Raw genomic sequence first — 26,473 nt, forward strand, 5'->3', positions numbered from 1 at the left:
GGCCCAAGGGAATGGCCTGAGGTTGTGTCAGGGAGGTTTAGGATGGATATTAGGAAAATGTTCTTCACCCAGAGGTGGTTGGGCACTGGAACAGGCTTCCCAGGGAAGTGGTGACAGTACCAGCCTGACACAGTTCAAGAAGTGCTTGGAGAACACTCTTGGACACCTGGTGAGATTCCTGGGGATGGGGCTGTACAGGATCAGGAGTTGGACTCGATGACCCTTGTGAGTCCCTTCCAACTCTGCATGTTCTATGATCCCTCTTACAATAACTAGAACTGTAACTAGAGCTGCTCTGTTTGAGTCACCTACCCATACACAGCTCCAGTGAAAACACCTGGAGGGAAAAAAGCAACTCTAGTTGACTTCAGCCAGTAACTTTGCCTTTACTCAAGTGCTTTGGTAAATGTGACAGCTACCTCTAACCTTCAAATTCAGCTTCTTCCATAGAAAAATAATCATTAAAAAGTGCTGATTTATTTCACGTAAGCTGCCTTCTTGAAGGAAGTCAAACATTTTTAGTGCTCAGAACTGTGTAATTTCAACAGATGTTAACTGAAATTACTACTGGATAGGGACAACTTATCTACAATACTAATGTTTTAATCCAGGTTAATTTATTTTGGCCAAGTTTGTTCAAATGAAATACCCATGAAGTTCTCCTTTCGTGAATGACTGCACCAACATCACCTTAAAAAAAGTATTTTTTCAAACTTGCTTTAGTGCATTTGCCCAATTACACTGTCAAAGAAAGAAAATCTTGATTCTACATGTCCAGCCTCAGTTATTCAATACCTCTTATTTAAAGAACACAACAAACAGCATGAAATCAACATGCAAGATGAAAGTGTTCAACAAAACTTGTTCCCAAGTTTTAAAACAAGTCCATTGTAGTGCAAACCATTAGCAACAGCAATCTACCCTGCAAGTTATTTGCTCTGCAGGCTGCCTTCAGCACTGACATACTTTCAATGATTCCAACTGCTCTACTTTTGAAATTTATCGTTCCTTCATACTATACTCTCTGGGACATCGTGATGGCAAGGTATGTTTCTTTAGCCCCCCAAAGCCATCATTCCAGAAACTTAGTTATGCTCCTAATTCCTCATGTTTCATATTGAATAAAACTTCTCCATGTTGGAAAGGTAACACAAATTTACCCCTAGCAAGCCTGATTTTGTCCCTTTACCACTTCAAATCTAGTTTAAAAATTGGCTAATATATTAAAATGCACAAACAACCTATTGTGTCCACACACCCATTAGTCTTGTACAATAATATAAAAAGGTATCTTCTCACACCTACATTTAAGGCCTCACTCAGCTTTTCGAACAGCAAGCTTCAACATAAGCAACTCTCAAATAAAATTAAGTTTGCTGACATATGGAACAGGTAGTTACGGTTAAAACCAGCAGGTTTAGCTTGTACAGCACAGGCGATTTTTGCCAATATTAGTGATTCTATCTCAGACAAATGGTTGTTAAAATTACTAAAAAAGCTGTTTTATTGCTGCTTTGTCAGACCAAACAACAAAGTAGTGAATCCAGGCAGGGAGCATATTGAAGTGCCTTTGGTAAGAATCCTGAATAACAGCTCCCTCCTCAGAACTTGTCCTGATTTTGAGTTCTGGTGTGCAGTGAATCTTTTTTCAAGAGGATGGTTGGCAACACACCTTGAGGAAACAAAGGGCTACTAATGCATTTGAATGGGGACACAGTGGCTAGGCTGTCCAACTAATAAGGTAAATCCTAGGACTGGAATGCCACAGACAGGAAAAGGGAAGGACACAGCACAGAGCAGAGAACCGCATGCCATACACGTGCAAGACCTCAGTCATTAGAAGAACACTCAGGTTCACAAACCTAAAAACAGGCAAGACACTATGCCACTCTCACTCCATCTCCCAAAACCAGCAAAAAATCCCAAACCCTAAACCACACTGATAAATCAAAGCCACACTGATAGAGCTTTATAAACTTGTACGGATAATGGCAATTTGGCTATAAGGAGAAAGTCAGTCCAGGAGAAAAAAAGAGAAGGAGCAGAAAAATGCACAGATTGAATGTTTCAACTAAGACCAGGAAGGGCAGTTTTCAAAAGTAAAATACTTTTTTTTTTTTGGGGAACCAAAGGGGCAAGACAGGTTTAAAGATGTTTAATATTGTTTTCAAATAAACAAAAACAATGTCTCGATTTTCAGATTTTCGCCTGAATAGAGCTGATTTTCTTCCCAGTAGCTGTGTTTTGGGTTTCAGACAATAATGTTGATAACACATGGATGTTTTAGTTGTTGCTAAGCAGTGTTTACACTACATCAAGGACTCTGGCTTCTCACCACCCTGCCAGCAAGTAGACTGGTGGACACAAAATTCTGGGAAGCGAGACAGCAGGACAGCTGACTCAACCTAGCCAAAGGGATATTCCATACCATTGATGTTATGCTCAGTATATAAACTATGGGGAAAGATGAGTGAGGACTGCTGCTAAGGAACTGCTGCACTGTGGTGAACAACTCCATTTAGGATCATTTGTTTTGTACACTCTGATTCTTTTATCACCATCATCATTATGATTATTTTTGTCCCTTCCTTTTCTGTCCTATTAAACTCTACCTCAACCCCAAATTTCCCCCTCCCTCTCCCAATTCTCTCCCCTATCCCTCAGGGGGCAGGGAGTGAGCAAGTGGCTATGTGGTGTTTAGCTGCCTGGATGGTTAAACCCCAACAACCAAGCAAAAAATTACAACATTTAATGGCTTCATTAAAGAAATGTTCAAGCTGTAAAATACTGAGAGTTTGAACACATGCTTCTGACACTCTTAAGAGCGCTACTGCTGCCTGCCAGAGCTGCAGGGGACAGCTGGATTTCAAAACAAAGCCACTCTGCCTGCTGCAGCCAAGCACAGTCAATTCCAACTCCTTTGGCTCTAAGCTGTCTTCACCTTCTCCCTCTTCCCCCTCCCCAGTCACCTCTCCTTTCTTCACTGGATTAGTTAAGGCAGAAAAGAGACAGAAAGAGTATCTAAAACATCACCAAACAGGGCAGACATGCATCATAACAGACACAGGAGACTGCATGTGCAAGGTTTTCTTTTCAGCAGCAGCAGACGTGAGACCAGCTGAGTATAGTGTTGGCTGATACCCAAACCTTGCATAGAAACTTCACAGAGTATACAATTAAACACAATTAAATATAAACACCCATTGGCTCACAAAGTCCCTGAGCTACAGAACACTGGAGGCTGCCACACCTAAGAAAGCCCACTGCAGACTTGCCTCTTTCCTACAATTCTTTTCCTAAACATCAGCCCTAATGGTTCTTCCATTCCTAACTGTGCTGCCACACCACGCCCTGAAGCTTTGCACAGCTTTGCTCATGTGAGGCAGCCCAAGTCAAACCAACCCACACTCCCCATCACTGCACAATCACCTACCCTTTGCAGTGGGCCAAGACAAGTACCAGTATACCAACACAGACAATCCAACCAGGAAAATTACTGTTTGGCATTTTCCATTCTTTATGTTTTTCTTCTAGGAACAGTTTCCGGGAAGCAAAACCACAGTACATTACTCAGGACTGAAATAGTTTTGTGTTGGTTTTGGTGTTAGTTGTTTGGGGATTTTGTTTATTTGGTTTTGTTTTGTTGCTAAAAAATAAAAATGCAAAAACACAACCAGCATATATCCGTTCCTAAAATAATCCTAAGATTATCATAAATGCAAACTGAGTAATAAATGCAAGCAGCCAAAAAAAGGATAAAATATTTTCAGTTAGTGGAGCACAGTAATTCCAACAGTTGTTTCTAGGTTGTGGTTTCCTTATGTGTAGGTAACAACATAAAAAACTAAAACAGAATCCTTATTAACTTGGAAAACTAATTAAAAAAATTGCAGCTAGTGAGATTCCATCCAACCACACAGCAAGAATGTAAAACAAGGTATTTTTGACCTTGTAGACCCTATTACTTTGTACAGAAACAATCCTTCTATTTTCTGCATTGGTGTTTTCTGAAGAAGCATCTGACCCTCAAAAACACAGCTTTATTTAGAGAACTGAGGCCATTCAGCTTACAAAACCAGACAGACTGTACTACAGCACCACTGATTTTTGCACTTACATTTGCCTGCTAGGAACAGATTCCCCTACATCTCCTACTGTTCCATGCCATCCTCCAGCCCTGTGTTCAAGCCCTAGACAATATGGCAGAAGTGTTATTCAGAAGCCAACAGACATTTTGGTTACATGAAGAGCCTGTACTGCTTAGGTTCACTTTCCTCCACTTTTAAGGCCGCCCCTTTTTATGTTTTTTGTTAAACAGACTGCCATTATGGTCATTTGAAAGTGACAGGAGTGGTGCCGAAATGTCCAGAAAATGGAAAGAGTCCAAAGAGAAGGCCACAAAAATGAGAGGTTCACACAATCCAAGGTCAGGACTTTTGACAGGGGCCAGTATCAAAGCTAGAAGGATGCTGCAGAACACCGCCAAAATGACTCACTGGTCTTCTTTCTTATGAGGGAGGAACATTTTCTAAATCCTTTCTAGACAGAGAATATCACCACCACCACAGAATGAAGTCAGGCTGATTTAGGCGGGGGCTTGAATTATCCCCACGATCTGACGGGAAACAAAAAAGCAACCCTGAAAACAAATGCACATGAACTCCTAGCCTAATGTAGCAGTGTATTCAACCATGAATAACTCATTCCTCCCCCATCTCTTACTGCTTTTAGCTGGTCACTGCTTTCACTTAAGATGGCTGCTCTTCCTGAGGGGAGCAGGCTACATCATTCAAACTCTAGGTGTGGATTTGTAAGACTACACAGGAAAAAGCAAACAAATCCTGTCATTTAACTGGGAAAGAATCACGGGATAGCTCATCTTTATGCAACACAATGAACTGCTATAGTTACTTAGTAAACACCCAGAGAGAAATAACTGCAATGATCTCCACAGGTTAAGAAAATATCTCCTTCATCAGCTTTAACTGCAATGCTTTTAAAATTTCTGTGGTTTCCCGAGCCATCCTGTCTCCACGTACTTGCACTGCACTGCTTTAGGTTCACCTCTAATTCTGGACAGTAGCCGAGTGAAATTCGAGCACCGATCTGTTAATTCAAAAACACAATTAACTTATTTTGGGGGTTTTTTCACATCCAAGGACATTTATCTTAAATACTAAGTAACTCACCCCCAAGACCCCAAATCTCTCACAAAAGTTCCAACCACAGAGGAAGTCAATTTCAAAGTTGTGATTAAGGATTACGATGGCATTCTCCTTCCCGTACTTGTGGTAACTCTCTGGGTCAGTGTAAAGGGTGCAATCGGTGCCTGACCACCATTCCAGCAACATCACCATCTCTGAAACAAAGAACGAGAAATATGTGAATGTACACAGTATATACAAAACCACAAATTAGTAACATGCTGAAAACATCAGTCACCTCAATGGCATGTAGCAAAGAATGAAGAACACGTAAGAGGGCTGTTTGAAACACAGCTATCTTTACAAGCTGGAAAGTAGTTTCTCGGCAGTATCCTAGTGACTATCATATGCCTTTTGTTTCCTATTTGCTTGTCCCATTATCAAGCACAGGCTTGTACTGTATGCTTTGTATTTGTTTTCCTTGGAACTTAAAGCCTGACCACAAGACCCGTAAATGAAACCTTTATTTAGTGAAATTGCTCTGGTCTGGGGCACAGGAAGTCGAGGTGAGTCAGTAAAGCCAAGAAGCTTGGGGAGTTCTCTCTCCATAGAGATGGAAAAAGAAAACCTAGAAGCAATGGCTCTCCTAGAGAAACCCATGTCTTGAGCTGGGGGTACCGTGGGACTTTTGCTTCTTGTCAAAGCCGTCAGAAAAGTTCTGCACCAAGGCAAAGATCTAATGCAAGGGGTTATTCTTTGTTAAGTGAAACATATCTCCCTGGTGCCATGTGAATGCCTCTGCTGGAAGGATAAGACATCCAAGATACTCTCCTGGCTTAAGACAAGCCAGTAGGCACCAAAAATGCTCATTCACCTCAGGAAAGATCAAAACCAGGCCAGTCTTTGAAACACATTTGAATTCCTTTCCATTTTGGTCTCCTACTGGTCACAACTAGTGACAGAAACCAGAAACCAGCCAGGAAGAGGTCTACATTTCCAGTCATCATGAGTAAAATTAACTGCCTGAAGCTCTTAGATGACATTGTGCTGTACACTGGAGAACAGGCATTAATGATGTGAATGAATTCTATCCAACAGTGCTACAGGCAGGCTAATAGACAATCTCTATTCAGGTAACATTGTTTACAATACAGATAAATGACTGACTTGTCAGTCCACCTGCTTACTTCTAATCAGGGAATGTGACTACTACTGCAGCAGGAGTACCTGATTACTCAATGTATGTTATTATGCAACAAGACAATAGCCTGAGATGTGGAGGGAGATGTAAACTGCCACATGCTAGCCAGGGAATGGCAGATTTCACTGACTGCAAATGAATTTTTCAGTAAAAACCAGAGATGTTCACATCTCAGCGAGGCAGCTGTGAAGATACAGAAGCGTATACCTTGAAGACTTCCCCTTGCAAAGAGCTGCCCTGTGCAACACACTTAATGTTACCTCTTTCTAACGTCATAGCTTTCTATTAGATTTGTACTGGAAATAAAAGCCCTCCACTCCCCTAACACAGCAAAACTGAATAATAGATGGGGGAAAAAAAACTATCCCACACTGTAATTTGCAAATTTTTGCAGAATCTACAGTCATATCCTAGGGCAGAACACAATCACGCAAAAGAAATGAAATTAGTTACAGGATTACATCTTTTGCTTAACTAGGAATCCCACTAAGAGATAAAATGACTGCCACATGACTTTCCCTCTTTTTAACACCTACGGCCATTAAATCTGTTCCCTGGGAAAAAAACCCAAAAAAGCAGAGATGACGATGGTAAGGCTCTCTTGACAAAAAAGCCAACTTTACCTGAGAAAAAGTCATCCTACTTCAAGTGCAGATTGTTAATTTATTTTGTGTTTTACTACGGAATTTGAACAAAACTAATAACATATCATGAATCTCACTATACAGGTGTGCCACATGCATAGAGCTCTTCAGTTTTATATCTTCAATTTCAAATACATTCCAAAAAGGCAAAAATGTTTCTAGATGTGCTGTGATTTTTCAGGCTTCACATAAGCAGGATTTTTGTTTGAATAAATACTGCAGAAATAGGTCCCTATGCCCCACCTCACATGCCATTTGTCATTGAGATACTCAGGCAGCTGCTGCAGAAACCCAAAGCAGGCACTGAACACCACTGTATTTAAATACAGCAAATACCATCTGCTAGCCTCTAATTTCTTAACATGCTTCTTTCCCTCATCTTCCCTACTCTTTCTTTCCCTCCTTTCTCCTTGTGTGTCTCATGCAATGATAAGTAGTGTCAGTTTGTGCTACTCTTGCATTGTATCACCAGCTTACTTCCACAACCTTCCACAGAAATTTATTACCCAGCAACCTGCTGTGGTGGCTCAGCCACACAAGGTCACCCGTTCACCCACCTACACAGTACAGAGATGATCAGAGGAAGTTTCTTCCTTTGTACACCAGTCATACTGTGTAAGCAGAAATCAACTGCTTGGTGGGAACAAAAAAACGATCTTGTGCCCCTTTAATGAGGTTTTGGAGTTTCAGCGCCACAACTGAGCTGATGAATGCATATTCAACCTCATTGTGAAGGTTCCTACTTTTCAAAGCAATTCCTCCAGTGATGCTGTCAAACAATTAAGGCAAAGCAAGGAGAAAAACCAAAGGAACTTGAAATCTCTGCTGCCTGCTTTGAAGGCAGAGTCCTTGCAGTGCATTACAACTAGCTTCAGAAGAAGCTGATGGCAGAGAGAAATCATGACTTCAAATACGTAATATGGACCCTGTATGCTTAGGAATTTTGAGCTTTTTTACCTTTCTGAAATTTAAAAAAAAACCCACTCATTCTGCTTCAAAGAATACCACGCCCTCCTGCAAGAGTAGATCGTTTCCCTGCCCTTCACTGCACAAATCTCAGCTGCTTCAATGCCAGCACTTCCAAAACAAGTAACTAGGAAAAAAAAATCTCCAAGGCAGAGCTGAACTACAAGTCATTATATGAAAAATAACATTTAAGGGAAGAAGGGAAACACACAGTGTTTGAGACTTCCACCTCAAAGTTTTGCAAGAATGAGTCATTAAAACAGCTAACACTGTCCTTTTTTAGAAGGTGTTAGTAATTCCTTTAGTTAATTCTTGGTAAGGACCAGATGACCTGCTGTGGTTCCTTTCAACCTTATCCACTCTGATTATGTGATAAACCATGGTAACATTTGCTTACAAGATTAACTATAAATTACCTAGTTCAAAGTTCCATTAAAAGCGTAATTCTGTATTGACTCAATAGGTACAATAATCTGAAGATCTCAAGTAAGTGCATAACCATATTTTAAGAACTTCAGAACTGTTTCCCTCCATGACATTCATAATTTCCTTTAATCTCTTCATTTTCTTTTATCTCTGTATCAAGGCACCACCAAGAAAAAGAACTCAGAAAATTCTTATGGGAATAAACGGTAAAAGCATAGCAAATTCTCCAACATATACAAAAGCAAGACAACTGGGCAAGCTGTGACCATCATTTCAAAGAGCAGACAGGGCAAATGGCTGCATGATGAATGACTGCACTGCATAGAACACTGGGGAAAGCATTTTAAAAAATGCAAAAGTAAGGCTAAAGACAGACTGACAGGTAGCAGTCTAGAGTCTGTGCCTGTCTGTGGAAGAATGACTTGCATTAACTTACTACCTTTCCACATTTTCAGACTACACCTATTAGAGGCACTTCCTAAGCATTTTCCACAGAATGAAGTCTACAGGTAACTAAGAAAAGCAAGTCTGTATCCTCCCTAGACTACTTAAAAGCCCTCGGTGCATCACAGATAGGGTTAAACCTCAGAATTAACTGCAAAGGTGCCTAAGAGGTTTTCAAAATTCTTCCAAGTATTCCTTACACAGGCTATTCTAGTGTTTCACTCTGCTGTCTAACCTGACCAGGAATTTATTTCTGGTCTCTATGTCCTTCTTCACTGCAGGAGCTACAAGTAATTATGAGGAAAACTTGAAGGCAGGAATTTTGCTTGCACTGATCAGGTACATGAAACTAGAGCTCAGAGCTGAATATTGCTGGATGTCTACAGGAAAAAAGTTTTAAAATTACTTATTATTACAAAAATACATATATATCTTTCTTGTGAGGGGTAACAAAAACTAGTTCTTGGGGGGAAAAAACTGTGAAGCTGGAAAGTCAAGCAATGCCACTTCCCCTTCCCCAGTATAAGAGGGAGGTCTTTCAGGGAGCCCAGCCAGACAAAACATCAGCTTTCCAGCTTCAGATTCTCTTCTATGCACATGTTGCACCAACGAGGTATAATGGAGTTATCTGGTTCACTTCAAAACAGAGGTCCTGGTCTTCCACCTGCAGGGAAATGCTTAGGATGACTGATTTTCTGTGATTTTGTGGGTTTAAACAGACAACCAAAATCCAGCCCCCTTTTTCCTTAGCACCACCACCATGCCACATTCCCTACCCACACCATCTACTGCAGTTGGTGGTAAAACCATTGGTAACTTTGGACTTGTTTCCCCTCCCTTGAAGCTGTCTTGCAGAAAAAGTACTGGCTGATGGCAGGAAGGGGTTCTGGGGAATCATGCGCTCAAATTAAAAAAAAAAACAAAACAACAAACCAAAACCAAACAAACAGACAAACAAAAAACAACAAAAAACCCCCCCAAAAAACAAAACAAACAAAAAACCCCCTCTTCTCTCTTGCCTTCAGGTCTGGTTTTGCAGATTTTTGCCCCAGTCTCCCTGAAAGACCCTATAAGCAACTCCCTTAAATAACACTTCAACTAATTACATGTCTGTGCTTTTAAGAACACTGACAGAGAGGAAGGAAAAAATGGTGACTTTTAATTCCCCGTTCATCACAATGAGTTACTGGATGTGCTTGCAAGGAGAAAGATAAGCACAGCACAGCCCTTTCATATATTCAGGTTCCAAGTCACATTCATTTCAGTGCTTGCTTGCTTGCTTGCAGGAAATTATTTCAATGTACTTTTCTTCAACAATCATATATTCCAGCACAGATAATGTGCTGCATTTGCCACAAATGGCTGAGGACAGTATAGTACATGCTGATCAAAGGAGTTAGCAACCAGCAGTGAAAGAAAACATGCTACTTAGCAAGTTCCTTCCACACCAACATTTGCTTTGTATGGGCATGAAATCAGGCAGTTGCATCTCTTCCGGGTGTGGTTTCTTGTTGTCTGAAACACCACTGGCTTTTTCTACTGAGTGCAGAAGCAGCACCACAGAGTAACCTCTTAGCAAAGAACAAATGGTTACAGCTCATTCACTGCAAGTCACTGTGCACTAAGGAACACCAATCTTGTCCCAATGCTTTCTTCTAAGCAGCTTCCTATACACATGCACACACAGCTACCAAAAATATTTTTTGATTTAGGCATCCTTGGCCTACTTGTAGGTTTTATTATTTTAAGCATGCATACCTTTAAGAAATACTGTCCCTTCCAAGCTATTTGAATAAACCATTCACTGTTATGAATGGTACACCATGACCAGTAGGTTTATTATGGAAACCTCAACACTCACTTCTTCATGGGAATTAGTTATCAGCAGAAGGGCAATCACAGCCTGAAAGGAAGTGCTAAAGCTACCAACCCCACCTAGCAGGTGATCCCGAGAAGCCTGTGGGAAGAAATCACTGACCCTCTTACAGTGGCAAGTTAATTGAGAAGAAGAAACAACATGTATCCGTCCTGACAACAGACGCATGTTTTCCATGTTGGTGGATTCATATGAGTAACTTCTTCTTCCTCTTAAAGAAAGCCTAATCTATAATACCCTAAAACCAGTCAGAAGATAGCTGGAAAGAATGATTATGAAGCTACTGTTTATGTCACCTCCACAATGCCTGTGTACCTCCTACACAGTATTCCACAGACAATTCTGACACTATCCGTCCTGTATCCCTACTCTCTCTAAATACATACTTACCAACTCTACTTCCTCTGACAGGCTAAATGGGTAAATAGATAAATTAACCTTCAATCAACTGTTCTCAACTTGATTTTAACCTGAATATTGCAATTTCTCTTTTGAACTTGAAGAAGGCTTTCAGTGTTTGTCACAGTACTTCACAATGTTGGTCAAACAACACCGCTCACAAGTAATTCCCACCAAACACACAGCCTGTGGAGAAGCCCCACACCAGAGCAGGGTGATGCCTGAGAGGAGGCTGTGACTCCATGGGAGACCCATGGGTAGAGGGGCTCTGCTCACAGGCTGGAGCAGCTTGTCCTTGAAGGACTGGACCCCATGGAAGAGTGACCCATGCTGCAGCAGTTTTGGGAGGACTGTCTGCCCATGGGATGGACTCACACTGCAGCAGTTCACAGGGAGCTGCTACTCGTGAGATGGACTCACATTGGAGAAGTTCATGGAGAGCTGTCTCCTGTGGGAGGGACCCTACAGTGCAGCAGGAGAACGACTCCTCTCTCTGATCAGCGGGAGAAACCATGGGTGAGAAGCTGACCATAACCCTCCTTCCTATCTCTGTGTGCCACTGGGGCAGGAGGTAGATCTGGGAATGACTGAGGGGTGGGGGAAAGTGTTTTTAAGGGCTTCTTTTTCTTCTCATTATCCTGCTCTGATTTTGTTAGCAATAAATTCACTTCATATCTCTAAGTTGAGCTTGTTTTGCCTGATGGTATTTAATGAGTGACCTCTCTTTGCCTTACCTCAACTCACGACCACTCTGTTAAATTCTCTCTCCTCTGTTCAGCTGCAGAGGGGAATGAGTGAGAGGCTTTGGTAGGTGCCTGACACCTGGACACAACCAACCCATGACACATGCACACCAACAATATGCTCTGCTGAGGTGGCTTGTTAGGATGCAGAAGGAACTCTGGAGAGTTAGAGTGGTTAAGTCACAACTGCTATGTGAGGTCCGCACTAAAAAGCAGATTTTCTGGGTAAGAAATACCATGAAAATTTCTGCTCTGTCCTTAGTAGAAGGAAGCATATTATCTCAGAGAGCAGTAGCTGGTGTCAGGTTCCATGAATATCAGATTATGTTTTTTATTAAATTATTTAGTATTTGACGTACACAAACCAGGAAGCCTAGGACATTCACCTGCACAAGCAGAGACAGGCAGAAGAGATGAGTGCTGGGAGAAGAAACTTGAAGAAAGTAGCTAAGAAAACTTAAAATAAGGCGTTAAGTATTCTGCAGTGATCAGAAATGGCATTTGATAACCCTTATCTGATTAGTTTGGGCTTGCATAGCAACCACTTTCTAAAGAGATAAACATCTTTCTTATTCTGGCACACAGACTCACCTGGGACAAAGCAAAACATCACCCGATCCATCACACATCCCTCTCCTGTCATGCCTTCATCAAGTGTGACCGCACATCATGCCTTACCCTGGGGTAACTTCTGTGTCCCACTGATGAAGCTGTTGAAGCAATGAAGCTTAAATGAACAGTACATACGATGTTACTCCAGTTCTCATTTGTATGGTTAGGGTGGCATATTGCTGTCTAAATCCCAAAACAGAAGCTTAAATGAAAGCAGGGTGACCTACATTAAGCTTAAGTAAGTGCCATCTTAAAATGATAGAACCAAAAAATCAAACCTAGTAATTACAGAGTGGTTACAAATCTGGTCTCATAAAACACCAAATAAAAAATACTTGCCATCAGGTATTCAAGTTTCTACAGTTTCAAGTATTTTGCAGATACCAGAAAGGCCAGGAAAAAAAAAGAAGGGACTTCAAATCTATCACTTCCAGGCAATGTTAAGTCATTCACGTGGTACAATAAAAGAAATTGCTATTAATAAACTTTGTGGATGATACAAAGTCAGAACAGAGTTTAAGAATCAGATGACCTTGAAAGGTAAGGTAACATAAATGGAATTAATTTTAATGGGACACATCATTGCATCGTATCTTGCAGAACTAATAAAAATAGAGCCTCATAATTTGGAAATGACAGAGAAGAGAATTATCTGGGAACATTATTTTGCCACTGAACATTTCTGCTTCATTCATATTACGCAGTCCTAAGAAGGAAAACGATGGCATTAGGATGTCTGTTCCTGGGGAGAAGGGAATCATGCACTGCACCACTGAGAGACTCTGGGCCAGCACACCAGTACCAGACCCCCATGCCTGAAACACTGAAACAAAGCAGATGCAGACTAGGGCTATCAGGATGACCTGAAAGTAGAAAAGTTTGGCTCACCTGGAGCTTTAAAACAAATGCCAGAAGAGGACTGGGTTGGTTTCCCATGAATATGGCTTATGGATAATGAAAGTTTAACAGTACAGAAGAAGAACAATTTAAGCTAAATAGCACTAGCACAAGAACATCCCTGTCTAAAGTGTCTGAAAATACAGGCATCCCATATTCTGAAGATTCTTCTGATTACTTTGTCAGATAAATATGCTTAGCAGCTTTGTAAATTGAGTAAGAATCATCTTATAAACACTACATTATACCACTGCCAGAAATTCAATGATTTGGGAACTCCTTTCTAGTCCTATTTTCTGTAGTTAGGAAAAAAAAGTGAGATTTTCCAAACAGACTGCCTTACAGACCTCTCCTCTCACTGCTTGAGAAACACACTGCAGACTGAGAAACACTTTGCTAACCCAGGCTGCAACGAGCATTCACGGGATCAGGAGGAAGACAGTATCTTGCTGCAATGAGCAAAGGCTTCTGTTTAAGCAGGGCAGCACCAGACAGAAACCTTTCCCAAGGGAGTTCTCCGTTGAAAATTGCCTTCCAGGAGGCCAGGACCTCAAAATTCGAGCATCCAAATAAGCAAACACGAAACAAGTTAATAGATGTCAGTCTTAGCTTGTATTTATTCAATCACAATTGACTTCTTTGACATGAGTCGTTAGCATATCCTTAATTATAGGGTGATCAGCATTGTCCACACTCAGGTCTCACACTTCCATTCAGAACAAAAGTACACACACTCATGCGACCAGGTTTATTTTGCCATATGCATTAGGGAAGTTAATTGACTCAAGTGAATCATGTTTAACACACGTATTTAGTAAGATTTGTTCTCACACAGTTTTTCTCCTTCTTGCATGTATTCTTGCAGTAGCCTTAATTTCTATACATACAAATTTATCCTCCTTAATTTCAAATGAGAAATCAAAAATTTGGGCTTTAGAAGGAAAGCATTTCAGACAGAACAAGAGAGAAAAATCCCATCATTTTTGATGCTTTAAATCCCTGCCATCAACACATTTAACCTGCATTTTCAGCAACTGACAAGAACTGAGATGAATTTATCTCTGAGAAAAATGACTGATGATACAAAAAAACTCAGTTTCCAGAGCAAGCAATCTCCAGCACAAATTGGAAGAAAAGTGAATTAGGAAACCAAACAAAAGGTAAATTAAATCCCAAGAAAATCTGCAGTGTTTTTAAATAAAGCCTATTGTTGTCAAAAATTACATTTCATAGAGGTGTAAACACATAAAAAGAAGTAACTGTGGTGTCTGCAGAACAAGAAAACCAAGATAACAGTTTCTAAGGTTTCTATACTTTTCCAGTTACATTTAAATTCGGATTTTGATTTCAGATAACTGGTGCACTAAGGAGAAATACCTACATATTTCCAGATATAATATGCTACAAACTATAAATTTTTAACTCAAGTCAAGGCATATAACTTCTGCTTAGTATTCTTATGCACAAGATAACTCTATCTGAATTTCAATAATGGAAGAAAAAACTGACCAAGTACCTGTATTATATCATCAGAGTTAATGGTGAATAACCACAGAACCTCTATCACTGAGAACACTGTTCAGAACAAAACCATTACTCATTTTTCACTTGCATTCTATGAATTCCCTCTCTCTGCCTGTAATCTTACAGCATCTCATCACGTGAGGTCTTGAGAGACAAGAACTATGTCCCAGTGCTTATTTTAGCTTCTTAATCCCTATCAGTGACTTTCACTAAATGTTCTTTAGAGAGACAATAAGGTCAGAAACTACAAATCAAACAAATGGCTTTCATGAATTAAAAATAAAGTACTACAGATCAAATATACCTATCAAGTTTCAAGCTGTGATTTTTGTACTGGGCGCAGCCTGTAACCCTTCGAGACAATTCTACCCAAACATATAAATATACAAAAATCCCCATTTTTTCTCACTGAAGAATGTAATAAACATCACAAAGTGCACAATTTGTTAAGACAGACATATACCCAAAGTATATAACAATATTACACCACACTTAAGGACACTAGTGCCTCTCAATTCACATTTAGCTTGACTGTGCTTGCATTTCTCTTTCCTCAAAGCTCTTAGAAAACTAATCCAGTGGATGCTGGAACACCGCAACCTGCTCAGACAGCCTGCAGATCATGTGCTCCAGCAGATGAGGATGCAGATGTGCCATTTGCTTGTCTAACCTCTCACTGCTCAAACTGAAAGGGTATCCCACAAAAAAAAAAAAAAAAAAAAGCACATTACTGTTTTCCTGCAATGTAGTCCCAGTGGCTCAGTATAACTGCAAAAATTCTGCACAAAGGGGTAATAAGCTTTTTGTTTTGTCATATCTGGTGTAAGCAACAGTTTTGTATTCTCAGAACTATTTCTGTTGAATAATCTTCCTAGAAAACAGAAGTTTAGATTACATGGTCCGTGGAAATCCTGCATCATCAATAGGCTCCGAGTTTACCCTTGTCTATTCATTTTCCAGAAAGAGAACGTCTGGAAGTTACAAAAGTCAGGCTCTGCTTCTCTGGTAGCCCAAGCCATTTTCCCATTTAGTGCTTTGCAAATTATGAAGAGTAGCAGCCAGACACACAGGTTGGTACAGAAAAAACAGTTTAAAAGGCACAATCTGACTTGTCATAGCAGTAATAAAATAAAGACCTGTCATACAAACAAGTCATGCACATGTCAGGAGTACAGAAGTATCACAAAATCATATGCATATGCACTACTGATATTTCTGTCAACTTTATCATGAATATTTCTGGCACCACAGGAAAAAAAAAAAAGAAACTTCTCAAGATTTAACAAAGGGAAACAATATTACATAAGGTGCCAAAATATTATCCCATGACAAAGTGATCAAAACTGTAGAGGAATCCCAGAGAAAGAAAAAAAAAAAAAAGCAGCCTATTGCAAGTCAGTTATTTCCCTGAATTTAGCTCTATTCCTTTCTGAATTACCTCTGCCACCTTTGTTCCTCAACTTTCTCAAAATGAAAGACACGCATCCATGTGACTCACCAAGTGGATGCTGCATTTATCAGCTTGCAAAACAACAGCGGCTTCCCACCTTTCAGGCCATACACACTACTGATTTACCATGGATCAGAATACTCTGCTTCAACTCATGCAGGCTGACACTTCCTCCTTGCTAAGGAAGACCTACAGCTTTTTAGAAACAACACTTCTTGAAGGCCATCCAGACTTCTCACAGGATTTCAGACATGCAAAATTAAGCACAGTAACAGCATCAGCTCTATCAGCCCTATCAAGTGCAGACTGCACCTTTCAGGCTGCCAGCTGGCACTGTGCCAGAGGTCTTTGTGGTTCTCTGTGCAGGCCATTTGGATCTCCTCTAAAGTCTTGCCTAAAAAGCTGGAAAGCAGAAAGCCAGTGCAAATAAACACTATTTAGCATTTGAATCTACTGAGCTGTATTTGAAGGCTTAGACAAGAACCTCCTCTGGTATCAACACTGCTGATTCAATGTCTTTGCAACATCTTGTATCACAGTAGAACTAAGAAAAGGAACAGGAAGAGCCTTGAGGTGCTGAATAATTAGGGGTTTGTTATTTGAAAATGGTGTCATTTCTACCAGTTCAAATCTTTCTCCATGTGGAATTGTCATGTAATCCAATTGCATTGGAAGAAACATCAGCTTGTTCAGCTGAAGGACAGAAATCCCTCATGTCCTCGGTTGCTGTGAGCATCATCCCTTTCAGCTTTTTTCCGACTGCCAAGGGTGTAACTGAGAAACTTGTGAGACAAGTTTCTAGCTTCAGCTAGATGTCACGCCAAGGTTTTTCCAACAGCCTGCCTCTGTGGGACAAAGCTTGCATAGAGGCATCCACATGGAAAAAAATCAATCTACAGTCTTCCAAATCTAGATGTTGCAGCATATCAGATCACTCATTGACATAGTAAAGCGGTGGGCAAGCGAGCAGATCTCAAAGTTCAACATGGAAGACCTTGATTTATGACCTTTATGCAAGAGGTCCATACTCTCGAAGACAAAGTAGTAGAGCTTCTTCTAGCAAGGGTCCAGCATCGAATCTGAAGAGCAAATCTCTCTCTGCTCTTAGTGAAGAAAATAATAGCTGAACAGCAAAAATACATTAAAAGGAAGATTCAAAATGCTGCTTTAAAATACACTTCATTTTGCAAATCAGAGTTGGCCATTTCTCAAAAAGCCGACATAACAAGGAATGTAGGCAGGAAGGAGGGTTTCACCTGCCATCTACCATTCCTGCAAGGAGGGGACAGAGGGAGCCCTAGGCTGGCCAGAGCTCACTGCTCACCCCTTAGACATAGAGAGTTAAGGCAGGGTATGCAGTGTGCAGAACCAGTCTTCAGGCAAGCACACAAGGCAGTGTTTTTTTACAGAGCACAGGGCACACGCAGGCTGCTGAAAGAGGAGCTCACCGGTAATTGCTCAAAGGCATGCACTACACAGAGGCAGCCTGTGACTAGAATGATATGCTAAAAGGAACACTTCAGCAGAAGGTGTGTCATTTTGAATATTAAAGTACAAACAAAGCTTTCCCTTTAAAGTGGTAACGAATCACCTCCACCCAACACTTAATAATTTGTCAACATAACTTCAAGATAAAAATCACAGATTAGGAGAAAGAACAAATATATTGTGCTGTTAAAAACCAAAGACTGATGGTGCACAGATTTTTTTCCCCTCCACTTTTCTTTATTTCCCTCAAACACACACTGACATTTACTTAAGTTGGCCAGATTCTCCACTGGCATAAAAAAAAAAATCTTTGTCTCTGGTCTAGTTACTGTTAACACCATGCTGAGTTACACAAAACAAGGATTAGACTCATCACACCTACTACAAAGCTAAAACTTTATCTGTGCTTGGATCTTCTTGGCAATTTCACCTCAGTGCTTGCTTAGTCATAGAATTAAAACCTGCATATACATGTGCATAAAGTGGCTAATGTACTAAGTGAAAAATACACTGTTTCATTAAAACATTATGGCGGTAATTTTGAAGGCTGATACCACACAATGATAGTTCTGGTGCTTGCTGTGTCTCAGCTCCATGACCAAGATCCGTTTGATTTTCATATAAAATTAAGACAACAAAACACTTTTGACAAAAAGAGGATTCACCTTTTCTGATGGGTTGTCGTCCGTGGTTTCTCAGATGAAACGTACAAAACAAAATAAACTGCAAACAGCTTAATATGGCCAAGCCAGCATTCCTGTAATGCACCCAAGCCGAAATTGCTTTGGGAATCAAGATCAGAATCAGATTTAATGCAAGATCTTAAATGCACAAGCCTTCACGGTATACAGAAAGCCAGAGTGGTCTTTCCTAACAGGGGCTATGATATGGTTAAGACCTGTAAATTAAGGCATGTCTCTAGTATTTGAACCAACATTTGATCTGGGACAAGCCTTGCACAGGACCCTTCCAGTCACTGCATGTGTTCTGGCACACCACCTCAACTTCCACGCTTCACTACAGTTCCCATTCCCATACTGCCTTCCCTCTCAAAACATATACACATCATTCAAGTTTAATCAAATAGATTCTCTCCTTCTAACATAACATCCACAAAATGTAAAATCCCGTATTTCTTCAGGTGAGGAAGAAATTTTAAGTCAGCAAATGTATTCTTGAAAAAACTTTCAAGTGATCCTTCCTTCTCTAGTGCAGTTCTGAGCTTGAGGAGTGGAGAAACATGGAAACAAGTTTTGTTCATTTCTTTAGCCACTGTTCCTTTAAAACTATCTCCATGCTGCAAGTTATAAAGCAACCATCCCTTCAGAAAAACACAAAAAATAGCTGCACACTTCAAACATTTAATTTCACAGCTTTTTTCAGTCTTTTATCCTGACACAATCTGCCTACAAAACAGTTTCTTCTCTCCAAGTTACACAGCTTATGGAACAAAGCCAGCCTCACAAGTACAATGGGTTTAACACACATACAGATCTGCAGAAGTCAGTGTTTTGAAATGCTCTTTTCAAACCCTTTGGGAAAATTAATTTTTTAACAGCCACGTGTCAGAGATATTTGTCTCACATCCAAAGGCTCCTCTTATCCTTCTTCCCCAAGGAATGTAGCAGTACTCCCACGTTTCAACAAACCAGCAGTTCCTGGCTTGGTAACAGGACCAGTCAGTGCAGATAACAATCAACCAGGCTGATTTCCTCCTGCTGCTTTGTCCACCTGGACAGCCCCCAAGGGTCAGCACAAAGCTCCCTGTTGAAGGCCTAATGAAGCAGTGAAGGGAGCAGCAAGAATGACCTTTCAAACATAATACCATAAATCAGTAACCAGTGCCCTTCCAGACAGACAAGTTGGTGTCAGAGGTTTCTTCTACTAGCATTTATTTTTTGTATCTCAAGGAAAGACATCCTACAGAAGCACCCACCTGCAATAGGCACTGCTCATACAGGAAACATACACTGCTCCTCTTCCTTTTTTTAGTCTTCCTTGCTTAAAATGCAATCATGATTCCAGGACTTTTTTTTACACCAAGAAATCAAGGACACAAGTTGGAAATAAAGGAGAGATTCCAGCATCCTGATTCTATATGAAGGTCAAAGACAGCATTATCACTCTCACACTATTTAGGGTAAAGCACTCAACATTATTTTCTGCTTTCTAACACTGCTCACAGGAACCACCTTTGAAAAACAGTCCTGAAGATTCATATGGCACTCCAATATCCTACACAACACAGGAGGAACCTAGCATACCACTGCTCTTAAAAGAGGCCCAATTCCCATCCCTACCTTTTCAAGGCAGAAAAAGAACTTTTCAAGGACTTATTTACATGGCACATATACCGAGCAACAGCATAGGACAACTCCTTCCCAAAAAAATTTAAGTCACTAAATCCAGCAGTGTAACCTACACAGCTTGGGCTGCTTCTGGGACATTGTTTGTTGTTCTACTCACCTGCACTTGCAAAATTATCTATTTATCAACCATCGTTTGATTTCCCCATGAAGAAATCCATTGCATCTCAAAGATTCATGGATATACCATTTGAGCTTTTCTAACTCTCACCTGACAACTGCATATACCATAAGGAGCTACAAGCTATCGCTGTACAACCAGAGAAATTTAAACCACCTTTTAAGAAACCCTGAATTTTAGGCACAAATTAATGAAGAGCCTGTGAAGACATAAGAGAGACAAGCTCCATGGTAAGCTTTAATCCAAGCAGAAATTTCCTGAATTCTTTGCATTAAAAAAAACCCCACTGAAAATATATTGAACTACACTAAAAGGAAAATGCACTATGGTCTCAATTTTAACCTAGATAAATTAAGTACACAAAGAGGTCAGCTATTTTGCTTGTATCTCCCTCCTTTATGAGCACAAAAGGCAATACATGCTCAAATAATAAAGTTTTCATTTATATATTTTGGTGGGTAAAAATATAACCCAATCCATACACTGCAAGCATTCTTCTGAATACTGCAAACATAACATCTCCCTCCCTATCTTTTGTCTTTGTACAAAGAATCGTAGAAGTCTGTCATATAGGCTCTAGAGATAAATGATATGAGTTTGAAGGAAGTAATAGATTCTTTATAGTTTTCTTTCTCTATAGTTAGATTTCCAGTATGGAGTCCTCAGCAAACTGCAGAGGATTAGCACATTGCACATCTTTAGAAGAGATACTCTATGAGATAAGGAAAATACATGGAAAACATTAAAGAATGGTATGAGATTCCCAGGGGGAAAAAACATCCACTAGCATAGGATAGCTCATTTAGGATAGGATAGGATAGCTCAAAGCTGCATTAATGACAGCCCCTGACAAAGGCCTCCCAGCCGCAGTTTTCCAAAAACAAGGGTAAGCTTCTTTACAAGTGCCATCAAGAAACTGAGCTGGTACAATAACTATTTATACTTCCTCGCCTAACCCAGGTTGACACATTCATTCATCCAAATCTTTCATTAGCAGTGCATATTGATCTAGGGATCATTTAAACAGGATCACAGAAGTACAGAATAAGAGCGGTACAAAATTTACGTACAATGAAAAATCTCTCATGTATTAGGAAGCCCACTTGTTTTTAACTCTCAAAGAAAACCCACACTTGGAGATGCAATATCCAGGAGACTGAATTTAGAAACACAGCTAAGTGAACTTAGAACTATGACAGAAACTGAATGCTAGTTATTGAAACTCCAGTGCAATTTGCTTGAGTACAGAAAAAGCACAGAGAAGTAACATACTAATAAAAATGTGCAAACTGAAGAGCAAAACAATCTGCACACAAACAATTGCATCATAATCTCTTTATGGTTCCTTATTTTGTTTCAAATGTTATTTTGGCAAGAAACAAACTGGGTCTGGAAAACAGGTAACTGCCTTTCTGAAACCAAGCAGATGAAAAAATTGTTTTGCACACGTTTTTATTTGGCTATTTATTCACAGTTAAAGGATTCCTCCTTCTGAATATGGTGTTGGAAGAAATATGTTTAAGCACATACTGCTCCAAGATGGATGTAAAGGCAATTCAGCAGCCGTCTCAGAAGTCAGAAAACAATACAATCCTTAAGTAAGAAGCCTTAACCTGAAAGGTCCAAGCAAGTCACAGGAAACAAACACCTAGCCATAGAAGACTGCCAAGCATGTGCACTCAGAAGCTCTTTCACCTCAAGTGTCACACTGAAAAACCTCAAGCATCTGCTGAAAAGACATACTGGTCCCTACTGGCTTGGAAATCCTCCTGCCAAAAATTAGTCAGATACCAGATACTTTCACTGGACCAGCTGCTGAAATTCTTGTTACAGGATGAGCCTGAAAACCTACTCCACGAAAACTTGCTGCTACGTGACTATGATTTTGGATGAGGAAGAATCACTTAGACGTACACTTTCAGGGGTGCACATTGCCCAAAATGGAGCAGGAGGGGAGGGGGTAGAAGATGTAGCAAATCAATAGCAAATCAGACAAGACAATGCACCACACTTGGACATTCCACCACTAGATCTCTTCCCTGACCAAACACAGGAGAATTCAGAGTTCCCGCAGTAGTCCTTCCTGTGAAGGTACTGTGCTTCCCTGGAGAGGGTTGCATTACTGCTAGTTTCTATTTGCTTGTAACTGGTGATGACTGAGCTACTCTCTGCATCTTTGCAGGAAGTTTCCACATCATCAAGGGACTATCCTTCAGTTTCAGTACCATTTCAGCAATAAAATCAGGCCTATGGCTAAAACGGGGTTTCTACAAATATGAAATGATCTTTTGATTGTGATATTCACCCATAATGAATAAACAACTGTAGCACCAGAAAGTCTTCAGATTCTGTGCCACATCATGGATCATTAGATATCATGAGTTACGCTGTGTCAGATAGAAATGCTTTTCTATAAACACTCCAAAATTTACCCCAGTTCAGGAATCTAGGAAGCTTGCTGGTCAGATCTGATGTTTAACAAAAGGAGCTAGAATCTTTGTGATGTGTGATGCTAGACACCAAACAGAATGCAGTTCACCTATTGCTTCCTTGCCATCTCTCTTTCCAGTCTGCAGGCTATCAGCATCACACTTCTTCTGATCAGGAATCTGACACAAAAAAAAAAAAAAAAAAAAAAGGAAAATGAAGACAAATGACCTCTACAAAGGCTCCAGCAATAACGAAATAGTATCAGTGACAGTGAAGATGCCCTTTTCATTAAAGATCAGATAAAGTCCCTCTCTAGCTCTTCACTAGTCTTTGTATAGAAAGCATCAGTATCAAAAGATTTTTACACATTCATTTTTACACATTCATTTTCACAGAAAGCAACTGAACTGAGAGCTGAGCATAACAGATCATATCCCTTGTAGGCTGAACTAGGAACTCTGGTAAAGGTCATTCAAACCACATCTTCACCACATCCATGCAGCATGCCTGCAATCAGCATGCAGTCTTGTGTGATCCATTCAAGCTCACTGTCAATACCTGAACACCTACAAAAACTGAGTAACAACATCTGCAAGTGGCACAAAATGAGAAGGACTGGAATGTTATTTGTTGATATACCAAGTTAATGATAATAGGGAAAATATGGAGGCATATGCTAGGCACTGCAGTGGACTTATTCATGGCAATTAATGCAATTCCACAAACACAATCTGGAAAAAAAAGTTCAAGCTGTGATGGACACAGCAAACACACACACACACACTCTTTATCTTACTCTATCAGTAAAACAATGGAGAATCTGGTGCAGTAATTGCTCCTTCTGTCTTTCCAAACTGAAGGAGAGAAAGTCAAGGTTTGGTCTCAGTGGAGAATCGTTCAGAAAACCAGAGGAACTGTCATAAGTACATAAAAGGTATAAAAGTGTATTAGAAAACAGGCTGAAGGAAGACATTAAGGGATTAGAGTAGACGACACTTTAGGGTAGATGATTTCTACTGAAGTTTAATTTTTCTAGAGTTTATCTACATTAAAACTAACACAGGCATTTTTCTTAGTACACTCTATTTCCAGTTATTGCCATGGCTTGGCTTGAGAGAAAAAGAGAAGGCTAAGGGGACGGTCTAGTTTTCTAAAGGTTCAAATCAACATCTTCCACTTGCAAGACTATCAAATCTGGCCTCCAGTTTTCCCCCAGTAGTTGCTGTAAACTTTCCATAATCTTCACCAGTGGCTTTGTATGGACGTAGTATGTGGAACTAAGATAACAAAAGCCTATGTAGACAAGTAGCTCTTGAGAAAAACACATTTTGCACAGATTACTCAAAACAACATTTCAGAGAGGCTAACAAAGCAGTCCTAAGAGTCCTATGAAAACTCTTTGCTACATCAACATTGACAAGCCTAACTCAGGTTGCTTGTAAATAAATACTACAGGACTGTGTTAAGGACACCGTGTCATACTTTGACAAGAGCAGACAGCTTCCACTGTAGCGTAAGATGGTGGTAAAGAGAAGTGGAGGAAGAAGAATGTCCTACCTTTCTGGGTACCTCTTGCTTCCCAACTACTTAACTGCACCAGAGGAGAGAATCCTCCTCCCTGCCTCAGCACCACCTCCATACAAACAAGTAAAATGGCTGAGGGCTCCTCTAAACTCCAAGAAACGAAGGACTGAGGATTAGCATGGCCCTGATACTACCACAAAACCTTGTTCAGATATTCAGTCCTCACACTGCAAAACCTTAGTTATACATGGAAGGAATTAGCTTTACTGTGCTGTAACAGTCAGTCAAGATGATGAAAATTGAAGAAGTTCTCAATTTCCTTTGGTTTTGTTTCTAGGAAGCTCAGTTGTAAGAAGAATCAGTTTCCATCTTGTTTTTGCTGCAGTCAATGAACAGGCATCAGGGTGCCTCTTTCTATGCAAGCAAGGGCCTTACCCTCAGCAGGATCTACAAACTGCAGCCTACATAGTGTAACTTTACCCAGGGGTGTAATAACACCCCTTTCCTGGCACGACAATAGATATTAGTACTACTATAACTTATTTATGAAGGCAGATTAGAAGCTAAGTTGATTGCTTTTAAGCTCCTGGTGCACCCGTCCACACGATCATGTCAGTACTGCCAGGTCTTTTGTTTATGCGACGTTCAGTTGGTGCAGAGTCAGCAGGAGGCCAGTTTGCCACTCACCCTGGGAGCACAAGACGCTCATTTCCCCCGGTACAGTGGCAGCAAGAGGACAAGATAACAACTGCCCTACTCACAGACAAATACCTCCCACTCAGCCATGTATCCTGTATGTGTATGCCCCATTCTCAGAGTCTAGGCACACGTCCTGAACAGTCCACAGGAGCCCAGCAAACTCTGCTTCACCTTCAACAGCCAAGCAAGGACAATTTGGGAAGTACAAACCACTTTCCCATTGCCCAGCAAGCTGTGCAGCCATGTACACATGTGGCATGAATCCCAAGACAACCTGCTCCCTCTGTGTGTTTGGCCAACTTTACAAGCTACTCCACAAAAGCTGTGTGCACCCCCTGTGGTGGTTTGATATCACGAGAGGGAGGAGTAAGGTGTTTTCCCACCTCTTCCAATTCAGGCACAAACAGCATCTGTGAGAACTGTGATGTATTCCACACTAAGTGCTTCCTACCTTGGTTCTCTTGCCTTTTAGAAAAAGAAACTGAGGACAAAATGTTCCTAAATTATTTAAAAATAAAACCCAAGATTGATTGCTTGCCCAACCTTTGCTCTTATGCCAACTTCCAAGCACACTTACATTTGAAATTTTTATTGTTATCACCCTATTGAGGTTTGCAGTGTTCAATTTTCCTATTACGGTGTACTCTGTTGATTTCAGTATAAGGGAGTTTATCCGGGTGGTCATTTTACAAAAGGGAGAGTGGTTTAAGAAGCAGTTAAACCAATTCATGAATATATATTTGAAGCCAGAAAATATTTTCTGCAAGTTAGAAGCCCAAAGATTTTGGTGTCTTGTTTTTATTTTGGGAGGATTTCTAGGTTCTTGTGTGTGTGGTTTCTTTTGCTGTTTGTTTCTTTTGGGGGTTTTTGGTTTGTTTGTTTAAACATGAAAGTGGGTGCAAAACCCTTACCAATCTTTTGGCTCATTTCAAGACCAGCACAGACAAAAAGTACGTTCTTTTGAAGCTGGATGTCCACTCTTTGCAACAACACTCTTCAGTTAAGGTCAAGACATACAGAGGGTGTAGGACTAGAACTAACCATTACTCCGTACATATTTGTCAAGTGGGATAACAGGATCAAAGAGGAAGAGTTTATTTATAGTAAAGTATGAGAAGTATCTTGGAGACATAAAAGCAACCCAAACTGCAACATGGGGAACAGATAACACACCCTTTGGAGAGCATCCCCAATGCTATTACATATTGGAGCAGGTCAAAAGAGAAGCTAAGCTCACCCTGTTGAGTCACAATTGGTTTCAAGAATGGCAGTAGCTTCTCATCATCAATTACTGAAGGCAACTTGGTACGTGCCATTACACCTGCTGTTTCATAAAAAACAAGCTATTGCTCTAATTCATCTTTCTGTCAATTCAAACTGAAAACCAGGTTTTTACCTCTTTTCTAACTTGCATTGATGAAAAGTTTGATGTCTGTGGCTTTGGCCTTCTGGGCTGTCAGTAGTTATGGTGAGAAGCTGCAGTGCAGGTGCCAAACTCAGAGCAGAGAAACAGCAGCTC

The 26,473-nt window shown here is 40.4% G+C and overlaps 1 protein-coding gene across 4 annotated transcripts in view; it reads right to left on the reverse strand.

Annotated features, from left to right (window-relative positions):
- AGPAT4 (1-acylglycerol-3-phosphate O-acyltransferase 4) overlaps window positions 1-26,473 on the reverse strand; it is a 72,788-nt gene that overhangs the window by 27,717 nt on the left and 18,598 nt on the right. For all 4 annotated transcript variants that reach the window (XM_066178641.1, XM_066178640.1, XM_066178642.1 and 1 more), the window contains one exon: window positions 5,190-5,359. In XM_066178641.1, coding sequence (XP_066034738.1) covers window positions 5,190-5,359 — 170 coding nt within the window. The remainder of the gene's footprint in view (window positions 1-5,189; window positions 5,360-26,473) is intronic.

This window comes from Chamaea fasciata, unplaced genomic scaffold (assembly GCF_029207755.1).
Source record: "Chamaea fasciata isolate MVZ Bird 193981 ecotype frontalis unplaced genomic scaffold, bChaFas1.0.hap1 SCAF_3, whole genome shotgun sequence".
Lineage (NCBI taxonomy): Eukaryota > Metazoa > Chordata > Aves > Passeriformes > Sylviidae > Chamaea > Chamaea fasciata.